Raw genomic sequence first — 14,633 nt, forward strand, 5'->3', positions numbered from 1 at the left:
AACAGAACCGCCGGTTTGATTGGATTAATGGGAACATTCACATATCTGATCGGGATATCTCGCCTGTTAATCTGAATCTAATGCCGGGAGCAAGAGAGGGAAATGTTAATAGCCTTCTTAAGGCTGAAATTGAAAACTTCCGCGGAAAAAAGATTTTGAAGCATTTAAAACAAGAATCTTTAAGAACAATCTTAACGTTCGTTTGATGCAAATGTGTGTTATCATAATATTGGAGCTGTTAAAGTCTTTCCTTCTCCATAACCGAATAATTCGTTTTTAATGTCTTCATTTAGAAAGCATTTACCAACTTTTTCCTACGTGAACGATTTTTGAACGCTTTTTCACATTTGACGAGGAAAATATTTTTTCGATAAATGTACAGAGAATATTGATTTACAAATTAAAAGAAAACTTGTTTTAAGTGTGGATAACACGGATTTTTTGATTTGGTATGCTCTTTTGTTACAAACAATAATAAGTGAGCTGGAATAAACTTTTTTGTTTCTACTCCAGTCCTTGTTGAAGAGAAATGTTTTAAAAACATAATTTTAACCATAATAATCACGTCGGAACCAGATAATAAGTTAAAAAAATATATTTTAGTGGAGCAATATGGTTTTCACCATGAACCTGGATATCAATTGTTGGCAATTAAACTTTTTTTTTAAACGAATATCAACCCAGACAATTAAAACATATGTTGTGTATTTTGAAACGCGAAATAGTGTTATCATTATCAGAAATAGTCAATGGTCAAGTTCAAACATACTCCTAGATTAGCGAAAAAAATATTCCACTTAGCTACCTCATACGAGCTCTGACATTATTTTGTAAGGCAAGAGGACTTTATCAAAACCTGATTGGACAAAGTAGTTACAAAGCGGGTTGGGGGAGGGACTATGGTTTGGGATTTTTCGATGCAGGTCCCGACGTGGCCTAGTTTAAATTTTGATAAAAAGAAGAATGCCGGCGACGAATAGTTATAACAGGGGCATATATTATGAAAAGGATATATAATGTATCAGTAACGGTCGGGGACTTTTTGTGGAAGGGATACTGGACAATTTTAAGTTGGTTTATCACACAAATCTAAATTCAAAGTCCTCTAATGCCATTATTATTACCAAATTTTTGCTTCCAACTCATCAAATAAATGTACATAATTGAAATGAAAATTTACCTTAAATGTAGGTACCTAATGTTTAAAAAAATATTTGTATAGAATCTTGTCTCGACATATCTCTAGTGCGACAGGTGCATATGTGTAAACCCTACTAATAAAGATGTTTCTAATAAACCAATAAACTTATATCTTAATAAAATATGCACACTAGCACACGAACAAGACGCATATACTGACGAAAATCGTACATAAATTTAGCACATTAAATACTTTACGCCGCAAAACACCAATTAATTACATATTCTTAAATAAATTATTACTGGATATTTGATATTTCAATTATGTTCAACTTAAGTTATTGGACCCAAAATATTAAAATGCATCACGCAAGCACTAAGTGCGCCCTCACAGCATATTTCCTCTTCCGTGTTCAATAGGAGGCAGTACGGCATTATTTCCTTGAAACACTCACGGATTTGTTACGCCGACTTTCTATCTAAACTCTAGTACTGCCTCCTATTGAAAATTGAAGAGGAAATACGGCCCAGCAAACGAAAGACTTTAGTTGCGGAAAGTTATGAATGAATTTAAATCGAATTTTCTCTCTTTGTATCAGATGTTATAAATCACATGGTGCGAGCAAATTTCATATCGTTCATCGAGAAACGTCACCCGGAAACATCAATTATCTATACGGACATAGCATAGGTGCTGACTATACGAGTACTATTGTAATTACTCCGAAACGTGAATGGCGCTCGCCAATGCGGAAAACTCTTTGGCGAGATGACCTCACTTTAGATTTCGCATACCGATGCGAAAGCAGGCCGGCAAAAGCTTAAAAATTGATATTTTTTGTTAGTATCCTTCACCGCTGAAGGTTAACCTGACCTGACGTACGGTTAGACTGGTAATATTTTTAGCACACAACCATTTTTGTGAGTGCAAGCCGATAGTAAAAAAAGTTAATGTTAAAAAAGATCGGGGACGCCCGAAGAAGAGTATATAAGTCGATATATTGTAGTTTATAAGTATCAATGAAGTATACAGTAGTGAATTGTGGAAGTGGAGCACGTCCAAGGAAGACGTGGCACGATCAAGTGAAACAGAAAACAGGGAGGTACACTAGAATTCACAACCTCCAAACTTTACTCCAAAGCGATCATAACCCCGAGCAAAACGGGAACAATTCATCTATTTGTAAATAAAATCGCCAATTATATAGTTAGCACCCATTTTAAGCTTTACAAATGAAATATTTTGTGGCAGAGTTAATTTTAATGTTTAACAGGACACCATTGTGATTGCATGAGTCCAATAAGAGCCAATTTAACTAACTAGAAATGTGTTTGATCGTAGAAGGTACCCAGCTGTCTAATTGATTTATGCTATCATCAAAAAATAAATCAATCCATTTAGAAAAGCGTATCCGTTAATGAACGACGAGCAAAAGGATGACATCAACGGATTTGAATAATGCGAACGCTAATGTACAAAAAATATATGTAGAAACATTTTTTATCATTGACGGAGTCAATCAACAAACTCTCAATAAAAATAATTAACCGACAAACACTAAGAGTAAATAACTAACTAAATAACTAACCATTACGCCGTTTCCCCGCAGGGGTAGGCAGAGAGGAAGGACCGCCAAACAACTCTTTCTCGGCACACACTCCTTGCCTCATTCACATTCACACATCATCTCCTACATACTCTTCTATTATTTTGACACTTGACATGGGCCGACACAAGTATTTGATTCGCTTGATCGTGACATGTCTTCCTCGCCCGTCCCCAACTTCTGCTACCATTCACATTGGAATTACAGCCAGACACGGACAATAAAAAAATAATTGTCGTAACTGGGACCCGAATCCAGATTATATAGTTTTACAAGGACTGTTGCACGAGTACTATATTATAAGTTGTGATGCTATCTTTACCAATGATTTAACATTTCAATGAGGTTTCTGAATTGAAGTTTCTTTAAGTTATCTATTGTAATTTTGGTATTATATGTTTATGAGTAGTGTGTGGTGTGATTTGGTTTTTATTTAAAACCTACAATTTTATCCAATAATGATGAAATTTTTAACGCTAGACCTTAAAAACTGGAGTATTGTAAAGGAAAATGCAAATAATGACATGCAAAACCGAAAACACTGGTTCGATACAAACCTGCTTTCAATATAATGCTCGCCTAAACAGAGATCTAGGAATCACTCTTGATTCTAAATTCACATTTGATGTGCAAATCACTTAAAACGATGGGATTTATTCACAGAATATGTAAACCATTCAGAGACCCTAAATCAATTTCAACCCTTTAAAGTGCCTTGAATAGAAGTAAACTCATATGAAATGAATATGAAAGCACAATTTGAATCAAATCACAATTTGAAACATTGTAGAATCGGTTATAAGAAATGCTGAAAAATGAAAAACACCAAATGTGTTCTACATTACCATCTTAGATCATAGGTTTTGAGTACTTCAAGCTTAATGCAAATTAGAAGGCAACTGACTGATCTAATATGTTATACAAAATAATATACGGCTATCTTGATACTGTATTATTTCTTAGCAATATTGAAAAAAATGTTGGCAATTCACATTGTTTAAGACGCCATAGCATGTTACACCTGAATACGTTCCAAAATAATATTACCCATTTTAGCTTTCTGACCCATATGAATTGACTATGTAATAAGACGTAGTGTGCTGAACCAGACACTTTCGTCGATACGGATTATACGGATTCAAAAAAATGTTCTGTTTTTGTTAAAAAATATATTGCGCTGATTATGTTATGTATTACTTTCGTCTCTATTTGTTTTTCTTGTATCTCTTACTTTTTTATACTATTTGTCATTTGAATGAGCTTTCATTTTTCAATTTTATGTATATATTTTTAATTTTATTTGTCTTATATTTTAATCTTTCTTTAGATGTATGAAAATTAATGTACCTTATGTCTGAGTAGATTTTTGGTACCTATTTGTGTATTAACTGAGTTTTTATAACTGAGTTGTCCTCACGTAAGTAAGATAAAAACTCAGTATAAATGAATAAAAATATGTCACTTTTTGTTATTGTGCCATTTATTAAGCAAGAAGAAGTTCACTGTTTACACGCGCTTTTGAAAAACTACCCGATCCTCTTTTCCCCCATCTTACAGCAGAATTTTGATTTTTGCAAATTTGACACTCAAAATAAGAAGAAATTTTTTATCAACATTTGATTTCGAAAATCCCGGGCGACATCGGGTACTTCAGGTTATATTTTTTTAAATTGAAGAAACGTTTCTAGTTACGAAAAAATTCTTTTAGGGACTTGAAATAAATAAAAATATCGTTATCGGAAATAAGAAAAAAATTGTGAGCATGAAAAAGTCATGAAGGGAGATGCGTAAAAAAAGGGTATTTTGCCATCCATATCTACACAAGAGATCACTAAACACTTGAACGGCCCCAGTGGTGGAGGCGTAAGACTCTCGACTACGAATCCGGAGGTCACGGGTTGGAATTTCGGCGTGCGCAAGTAAGTATTATTTGGTAAATATTTGTATTTTATCAGTTTTATTTCATATAAAATAAGATATAATAGTATGCTTGCAGCACTTTCAAGACTGGTAGATACTATAGGCCATATCGACGTGGTGAAAGACGTCGGAAAAAAAGTTTTTTAAAATGACCAGATCTGAATAGTCAGGTATTACCCACCTTCCTTTTCCTCATCTCCTTCCTGTTTCCATACCCTTAAGAGGAAGTTACAAGCCAAAAATGTGTATATTTTTGGTGTACCTTATATTGCAGGTAATAGGCATTAAAATCGCTTGACAAACGGAGTCTAGAAACAATCGATTTCAAGCACAAAACTAACTTTTATTTATTTTGTTAATAATTTTATAAGAAAGCAAAAAAGTTAATCAAGTGAAACTGTCACAGATAATCTTAGCTATAATAATTTATTTTTAAAAAGTTTTACGCGTTCATGCATTTCTATTGAAAAATATTTTTTTTATTAGTTTACATTTATATTTTTTATTGAGTAATTCATTATTTTGTTTGTATTCTACTCAAGCGAAACGATAGGAAAACTTTTAGTTTATCTAAAGCATATTTTTGGAATTCATAATGTACACCAATTCATTATAAAGATTAATCAAAATAGTGATTTAATTCGTTATAAAGATTAATCAAAATAGTGATTTAGCATTAAGCTTTGCCTTAAGCCTCACAACAAACTCCAATTAGGGAGGCCATTGTCTCACTGGCTCCAGACGGATGGGAGCAGTTGGGACTCTTAGACAGTATTCACATTTAAAAAAAAAACTGTCCAACTGTCCAATATAAGTCTCACTGGCTCTCTCTGCTTAGTAGGGGCAGTTTGGACTTTTGTGCGGTATCAACATAAAAGCTTCTTTAAGGAACTTCTTTGTTTTATATAGCGGGCATGAGAAAACCTGCTAAGCTAAATAAGTATTTGTTAGGGCCAATTAATCCACAAAACAATTTATTGATTTGAAAGTGTATTCTTCAAATTCCGTGAAAGTTCTGTTCATCTTATGTTATTATTCAAGTCCTAAACTTGAATATTATTTTTTAAATTGGAGTGTTCAAGTTCTTTGAAACAACTGGCTCTAAATGTAATATTAAAAAAAAAAAAACTGAATACTCAGCGAAATTTTCGAAAACTGCAATACCGTTCCATGACGTATCCGTTATAAGTTGATACGTATAGCATCAGCATCTGCATGTTTCAGATTTTTTGCCAGCCCGACTAGCACAGATTCCGAAACCAATCCAATTTTTGATACGTGACTAATAACGCTCTTGATATGGTGTCAATGCAGGAAAGAATACACCTCAGTTTTTAGAATAGCCGACGGTTTATTTGATCGAGTGAATTATTTGTTCAAGTGAAATTGAATAACTTACAGGGGCTGCTTTGTAAATTGTATGAGTGTAAATTGTATTGATGCTTGAATTTTTATTTTACATTAGCTCCACACAGAAGGCCCTAAAGAAAAAAATCCTCAGGGCATGCTGTGTGGAAGGTTTTTTATGGAAAGGGAGGAGAGGAAATTCTGGGAAAGAAATGGTAATGGTAGTGGTAATGGAAAAGATGAGGGGTGGGTAAAAACCGGGGAATCATGTGTAGGAGTAACGGACACATGAATTAATCCCTCCCATCTGGCTCTAAAAGTCAAAAGATCTCTCTCAACTAGTCTTTCCCGCCACGCAGTAGGTGGGAAAACGCATCCGCCTTAGGGCGACCTATGGCAGGGGTGCTGGTTATCCAATAAATGGTTCCCAGGGCGGCGGTTCTCATACCCGCCTCCCAAAATGAATGTATAACAATTAAAAAAAAACTTTTTTTTGAATCCATGAGTGAGTAGAATATTTTTTTAAGAAATCAACCGGCAAAATAGGTTTTTTTTCACCATTATAAATCTATTTTTTATTGGCTTATAGAACTTTAAAAAATATATTTGACAGAGGATTGAACTATCCTACCCTTGAACTGGAGTAGACAACTCCACCTAACTAACTAACAATCACTCCGTTTCCACGAAGGGGTAGGCAGAGAGAACGGACTGTCAAACAACTCCGTCTTGGCACACACTCCTTGCCTCATTCACATTGATACATCGTCTCATACACATTCTTCCATTATTCTGACTCTTGACATAGCCCGACTCACTTATATGATTCACTTGGTCGTGCCATGTCTTCCTCGGGCGTCCCAGACTTCTTCAACCGAGCAAAATCCCGATTGGATAAGCCCGACATTTATTGTGTATATCAAATATGTATTTTTTGCTGTAATGTCATCGAATTTTAGCGAAATGCGTGTATTTCCACGTATATGCAAGATTTGCATGTATTCACGAAAAAAATGAAATTCATAAAGATTTACTGAAAAACGCTTAAAACATATTGAAAAATACAACTGACCTGAACCATCTATATTGAAATCACGCTGATAAATATTTTATTTACACATTATGTATATAATTATAAGCCAAATAAATCGATAGAATGATTTTTATCAGTATTTTACATCAAAGTATTGAGTTTATGCCCTAAAACTACGAGTATAATCACACCACAAATATTATACTTCCCTTAAAAACATTTAATCAACCACGAAACACAATGATTAGCAAATAATATGATAATGCAATTATTCAATCAACCGCGAAACATAACATTTAATAAATAATATAAGAATGCAATTATTTAATCAACCGTGAAATACAATGATTAACGGATAATGCGATAATGCAATTATTTAATTAACCGTGCAACACAATGGTTAACAAATAACATGATCATGGAAATATTATTATATTTTCAAATAAACAAATTGATGAGGGTTACTTCCCTTAAGAATTTCTAACTTACTTGTAATGTAGTTCGATATTGATGTTTTCCGTAAAATATAAATATTTAATAAATTTATAAAGTAAAATAAAAATATTTTATAAATTTTTACTGTTATTTTCTTAATCACCACCGATTTAGGAAACCTTTTTCCTCCGATATTCACTTCAGTCATTGAATAAAATATATGTATGGAACTATTTAAGCCCTAGAAATTTAAGCCCTGAAATATTATTTCTTAAGGGCGATATAAAATATGTAAAAAATGGTTACCAAAGCACAGTAATTAATTATTTATTTGTTAATTTGCTACCAATATAATCTTATTTTATTCGAAGTATGATACAGTTAAATATAACCGAAGAAAATAGGCTTCATTTAGCTCAGTTGGTAGAGCAGCAGGAGCATCCTAAATGCGACCGTGTCTTTTTCTAATTTCATGTTTCAAACTTTCGTTTAAAAATCGCTAATATTTTCTCCAATATTTAAAATATTACAATTTACTTATTTAGTTATTCCAAAAAATAATTCATTATTATTTATTTAAAACAAGCAATAAAAATACTTGTATCTGTATTAATCAATCGCTATGTATTATGAAAATATAGTATTCTGAAAGTAAAATACATTAACTTTCATAAACCATTGATTGATATGGGAATTAAATTACATCATTATGAAATTAACGTCAGAGGTTCACTTTAAGTATTTGAATTCACATAATATCACATTATATTTGGCGTACTCTTATGGTCATCGCGTAAATTGTGAATGAAGACATAATATGATTTCTTAAAAGGTTCTCGAGGAAAACGTTTAAAATATTACAATACGCTTAGTGGGAAATCGTCCGCAAATTTTTCAATTACTCCAGTTTATTTTTGGAAAATTCTCTCGTCCATTTGAAGTTCACAGATTCTTTGTTCATGACCAAAGTAATAAGTCCTCTTATCACTGAAGATGAGTATCTTTAAAGCTTTAAGAGATTTATTCAAGATGGATGATTTTTCCCGGAATGAGTAATCACGATAATACCAGTATGCAAATGGGGCAATTAATAAATGTATAATGAAAACTTTCCATTGTGGCGGAAGAGAGATTTAGATTGGGCAATCAAAAGATTTTTATACAAAGAAAATTATTCATAGAACTTACCGCGACTGAACTGGTTGTAGTTGCGAATCACATTTTCAGCGTTTTTCCTCGCGATGTAAAACCACTCCGAGGTGTTGCTCAGGTACTTGTATTCCACTGCCAAGTCTTTAACTAGGATAGGGCCTTCCGGCAGCCTGTACGCAAACGGACAGAAGAGTTGATAGTCCTTATATTGGTATTGGTCGTAGCAATTTCCAGCTGCAAATATGTCGTCGTCGAACTCTACCATGGAGAATACGCTGGCGTGCAGTAAGTACTCGGAGTGCATGACCTTAGATCCGGCGTATTTCCATAGGCGGGTGAGCATGTTGGCCCGGTTGACCGCCACGTCCGCCTCCACGCGGAATCTCTCCTGCGCGTACCTGTCCACCACGCCCTCGCCCAGATTGAGGTCGGTTCCGGCCGTACAGTTCTCCCCCAGCAGGTGCTGTGATTCAACAATCCGCAGAAAACGAGTGACGATATCGGCATGGCCTTGTATTTTAATGGTCCCATCTTCTGTAATCTCGCTGACGGATTCCTCCTCCGGATACACGATGCTATCGATCTCGTCCTCCAACGCGATTGATTTAGTCGGAACCGTATCAACCTCGTACTTCAAATCGTCTTTCTTTTTCGATCTGTTTTTGTAGTTGATAAAGGAGTGAACGCTTTCGAGCGAGGTTTTGGGCGGAGGGCGCTCCAAAATATTGTTCTCGGCATAGACATTATTGCCAAATTTATCTTTCTGGATGCCGCTGTCATGGTCCAACCGTTTCATTGTCTCGGGAGAGGAAGCGGGGGAGGTTGTGAGCTCGGCTTCTTTACTGCCGCTGCCTCGCGATAAAAGTGTTTTATTCCCGGAGACGACAACGTGTTGCGCTACTGATTTATCATTTAGGCGCTCATTGTCTGCGGCGAGAGTGGCATCGTCTTGATCGGTGGGGAGAGACCGGATAGGCTCCTCTCCCTGGGGGCTGCTTGTGATGCCGAAGAAGGATCCCAGGTCGTATTTATCTTCCTTAGTAAGGGCCGCTGGTGTGATGGGGGGATGGGCGGTGGCTGGCGGCCATGCAGAAGGGTAGGGTGGCGAGGGTGTAGGGTCCCCCACTCCTGCTCCACTGACGATTAGCGAAGGGAACTTTGACTCAGCGTCTGTTGGGAAAAGAAGAATAATTATTTTTTTACCAGAAATTACGACTCTCTCGTATTTTACTAACATTCAAATCCCTAGCTGTTAATTGTTAATGCATACAGTATAATTTTACAATACTTAAAATTTGATATTCCTTGAAATTTCAGGGAAACAAACTAATAGCCTTGAAATCACGGCGGTGATTTTGAGTAAGTGCGAATCGAGCTATAATAGCTGCTTACCTAATTAAAATTATATCGGTAAGTGCATTTAATCTATCGGTAGGTGCATTTTTTTAAAAGTATATATTCATAAATGACCAGTTAAAAATATACTTATGGAAATAAATAATTTAACGAATGGTTGAGAGTAAGTTAGTACCTACCTACAATCATTCCTAATGAATGGTTAGACACAAACCCCGACGTTAAATGACGTGAAGCGGAAAGAGCTTGTCATCTGTGATTTAATTATCAGTTCACATGTCACAATGTTCCAAAACTACTTAAACCAGTTATACTAGTAGTTAGTAGTTAGTGGTTAGTGGCTAGCGGTTGAACTCCACTCTTCAGTGACAACATTAATTAACCACTGTTAATCCGCGTCCTATTGAAATATTCACGAATCAAACTTTTAATGCTGCAAATCTGAGCGGACTCCAGAGTTTTATTATCTATTGATGTGGAAAAATGTCTTCATTCTGTTCATTAATTAGTTGATATACGTAATACTCTAGATATTTCATTAGTTATTTTATTAAGAACAACCTCAGACCGATATCAGATTCTATTAACCTTCTGTATTTAAAAAAAATATTTTGAAAAGATTATGTAATATCAAGTATTTATTTTAAAGCAAAAAATGTATTTTAAATGTGATGATTGTATGGTGGTAATGAAAATATATTTCTTAAAGTTTTTTAAAACAAAATAAATATTTGTATTGTAAATATTTCAGCTGAAATAAAAAAAAGCATAATTTTTTTTTCCTTTCTGGAGGAAACAAGTCCACTCCATCTCTGTATCCATTATCCTCCGAAACGCATTAGTGCAATAGTAAAATTGTGTCATTTTCATAAAAAGAGATTAAAATTAGTAAAATACTAAAGACTTTGAATAAAATAGATTTAATATAGAAAGCTTACCTGTTTCTTCCGCATAGCGATCAACGTGGACATATTGCTGGTCGATGAAGTGTAAAGCATTCAATCCGTTGAGCTTTTTATCCCTGGACATTCTGTTGAAGTGGTTCCGTGATCTTCCATGCCTTATTTGCGGCTCTCCCATTATACTTCTCACTTCTTCTCTCATCTCATCTTCCATGAAGGATCTTTGGTTTTCATGAAAGTCCTCTTCCACTTCACGCTCGTAGGATTTTCTACCATTTTCCGATCTTTCCGTGTCTCTTTTGAAAACTTCTGAATGATTATTTTCAAACTCATCCACGCTTTCATTGAAATCCAAATTGCTTGAAAAATCTTTTTTATCTGACAAGATGTTTGAACCATTACACAAAACTAACACAAATATGAAAAATGAACACATACAAACTATACTGTTCAACGTCATTTTAAAAGTATACTCTTGGTCTTAAACTCTAAACAGATTTTCTCACTATCAAACTACGTAATCTGTCGCATAATATTTCAGCCAAATACAAAAGTACAGCAAAATCAGCAAACTTTTCTAAATCATCTTTTAAACTCAATTAATAATACGGTAATTTATTACTATTTTACATGGAACACAAAATGAACAGGAACACTCATAGCTGACTTTATAAATCATGTTAACACTTTGTATTTTGAAACACGTTGACGAAATTTTGAAAGCAACCTGGCCGAATTGAACGTCGTGCCTGATAAAAGTTGTTGGATAGTTTTCCTGAAATTCCTGACAAACATCTTGCGAGAGATCAGCGCAAACAGTTTCACCTAAATTCAATCAAGTTTACCGGCGGTAGGTGGAACCGCTTCACACAGATTCGAGTTTGCGCGGGAATTTAGCCGAATGTGCGCGAAGTTCGAGTGGCCGAGATTTATGAGATATCCCGAAGGTGTGCCGTGAAAGTTAGCGGCCGCGACATGAAAGCGTCGTGACGCGCGCGCGGCCGGCGCTGTACTGAATCCGTCGCCCATTGGTACTGTGATTCTAACTACCCACCCTGCGCTCGCAGCTCGTAGCTCGTAGCTCGTAGCTCGCATCCATCCCTACATTCACACCAAAAGAAACTCAAACCTACCACCGTGTAAAAGGATCTTTTCTATCTCTAGCTGTTTAAGATGGTCTTTACTCAAAACAGGCCTTTCCGGTGCTGTAATATATATTAATAACCCAGTGTAATGCGTAATACTTAATATTTTCAACGAAACGTGACAAGTTAAGCATCTGTTTTATATGAAAAAGGAATTTTGTTATTTCCCCATTTAAGCCAACATCAGATAGATAAACAACTATCATCTGTTTTATTGTCAAAAAACAAATCTATGACTATTTCAATAAACGTTATAACATGTTCATGTACCCACCTGCAATCCACAACTATCCACATAATTTAATGCGTTTCTATACTATCATCTCTATGAAAATATTCATATTACTACAACGAATATTGACGGTCTTCATGGCGTTAAGGTATTTGAGTTTTGAGTCCAGGGGTAGTTTATTTGATTTCCGCCAACGCGTCGATCTACTGCAATACTCGTACAAAAAGCCTGAATCTTTTCACAATCTGTGACATTGTAAATAAATAAGTCCAAGCAAGTGTGCACAGCACCGAAGAGATTTTTTAAATAAAACGGACTTATAAATTTATCGTATTTTATACTGTCATCCAAATATTATATTGATTATTTTTGATTTGGTATAGTATTATATTTTTTGACAAGAGTTTATTTAAGAGAATATTTATTGTTAGCTTAGAAGAAAATTACACAACTAACGCAACTATCAAATTTCTTAACAAATCTAAAACATAAATAATGAATTCCAGTCAATTTAAGAAAAAAAATTAATAGTTTATTTACTTACTTAAATAACAGCATTATTTTAACAATTGTCAATTTCATAGATAAAATAATTATGAAAGCTTGCATTTTTCAAACCCCGCCAAAACGATAAAAATCTGACATCACACGTACCTAGGTTTTTTCGGTTGAGAGTAAGGTCGATTCCACTCGGGTTGGTATGAAATCTACTAATCCCATTCCAAAAAACTTTAATTCTTTTGAAATAATTTGTATGCCGCAGTAGTAACCCGTGTGCGAGTATTCGCAGCGCAACTTTGCACAAAATTGCCGGCATGCTAATAATGCACGCTGCAGACCGACCCCAGAGGTAGCGATGTAAGAAATGTCGAAACAAGAATGTTTCATACGGTTCAAATCGTGTTTAAATAACGATTTTTTTTAATTTTACGTATTATACAATACAATTAATATATTTATATATTCTGAATCAGCGTTTGTTGATCTACATCACAGGTTCTCAAACACATTGAGGTAAAAAAATATTGTGCCTATATTTTTAACTTACCTTTTACTTATCTTTCTATATTACCATCTGTTGCGTTTCTTAAAAACACAGTTATTGCGAATATTTTATTAAACTAGCATATTATATGGAAAAGATATATCGGGTGTGATCTACATCCTATATCTGAGATCAAATAATGTTTCAACGAAAGGAAATAAAAATTATACTTAATCATTTTTATAAGTATTTTTACTTATATTAAAAGAAAGCTTTGAATTTTAAACTTTTTTTAATCTGAAGGATGAATCTGATTCATTTCGACGAGTTAATATCAGGCTCGAATTTACTTAAAAACACCCATAAGTCGCCGCGTTCAAGAACTTGCAACCGATTTAGAAGTATAACAAACTATAATTATTTATTAATTTTAAACAAAAATTATTAGCCTGACACACGTATACAAATTAAAAAATCTTCTGAGAAAAAATACGTGCCGCCGACGGAAATTGAATCCACAACCTTCTTATTGCCTGTCAGGTGCTCTACCAATTGAGTTACGTAATATGTTACGTTATTATTTTCTTACGCTATTTGTGTTTCAGGCTAATAATTATTGCTTAAAAATAATATGTTTTCCCTTTGTGCTCGGCGTAAAAAAGCATATCTCTTAAACATTCGTTTATCATTTAAGGCGATGCACTACGTAGTAATGCAAAATCATGTGTTTTTTGTTTGAAAATTTGGTTGCCTAGAAATGTTTCAGGTGCTTTAATTAAATAATGCGAGTAAAATACATCTTGACCTTTGAAATAATTGAGTAATTTTTAGATAAGTCTTTTTATAAGCCCAGAAAAAAATAATATATAAGACCTATGAAAACTGCTTTAAAGTTCAAAATCTCCTACTTACGAACCCATTTTCGGTTATGATTTTATTGTATAATGTGGCAAATTAAGTTATTTATAAAATGATGGGAAGAAATTAAATATTTATGCCTGAACATCCATAAAATAACATAAAAGGCACTTTTTGGCCATGTTTTTTTCTTACAAAAATCAAAAGAGGCGGATGCTGTTAAGCGGGAATTTATACCTTATCACCATCTACATAAGGGGTGTTATTGATAACGGCTCGATTTAAAATAATACACGACGTAGTGCATCGCCTTAAGAACAATATTGCATACTTAAATCCATTGTCTAGAATGTGTCGTCTGTACAATTCTATTGAGTGTAACTACATAGATATTTATGCAAATAGTCTCGCTTATATTGTGAATGTTTGTTTGTTTTTTTTTTTAATTTACTATTTTTTCTGTTTTTATTTGTTTTCTGTTTGTTTTTTGTTTCTTTTGTTTTTTGGATCATATATTTATC

At 34.2% G+C, this 14,633-nt stretch overlaps 1 protein-coding gene across 1 annotated transcript in view; it reads right to left on the bottom strand.

The window, feature by feature from the left end:
• Positions 1–11,770, bottom strand: part of LOC149424849 (uncharacterized) — a 658,025-nt gene extending 646,255 nt beyond the window's left edge. Inside the window, exons 1-2 of the mRNA XM_089647476.1 lie at positions 10,929–11,770; positions 8,671–9,804 (exon numbers count right to left, since the gene is read on the bottom strand). Coding sequence (XP_089503602.1) covers positions 8,671–9,804; positions 10,929–11,352 — 1,558 coding nt within the window. The 5' untranslated portion in view covers positions 11,353–11,770. The remainder of the gene's footprint in view (positions 1–8,670; positions 9,805–10,928) is intronic.
• Positions 11,771–14,633: the final 2,863 nt, after the last annotated feature.

This window comes from Hesperophylax consimilis, chromosome 3 (assembly GCF_061612785.1).
Source record: "Hesperophylax consimilis isolate HC1 chromosome 3, BYU_Hcon_1.0, whole genome shotgun sequence".
NCBI lineage: Eukaryota > Metazoa > Arthropoda > Insecta > Trichoptera > Limnephilidae > Hesperophylax > Hesperophylax consimilis.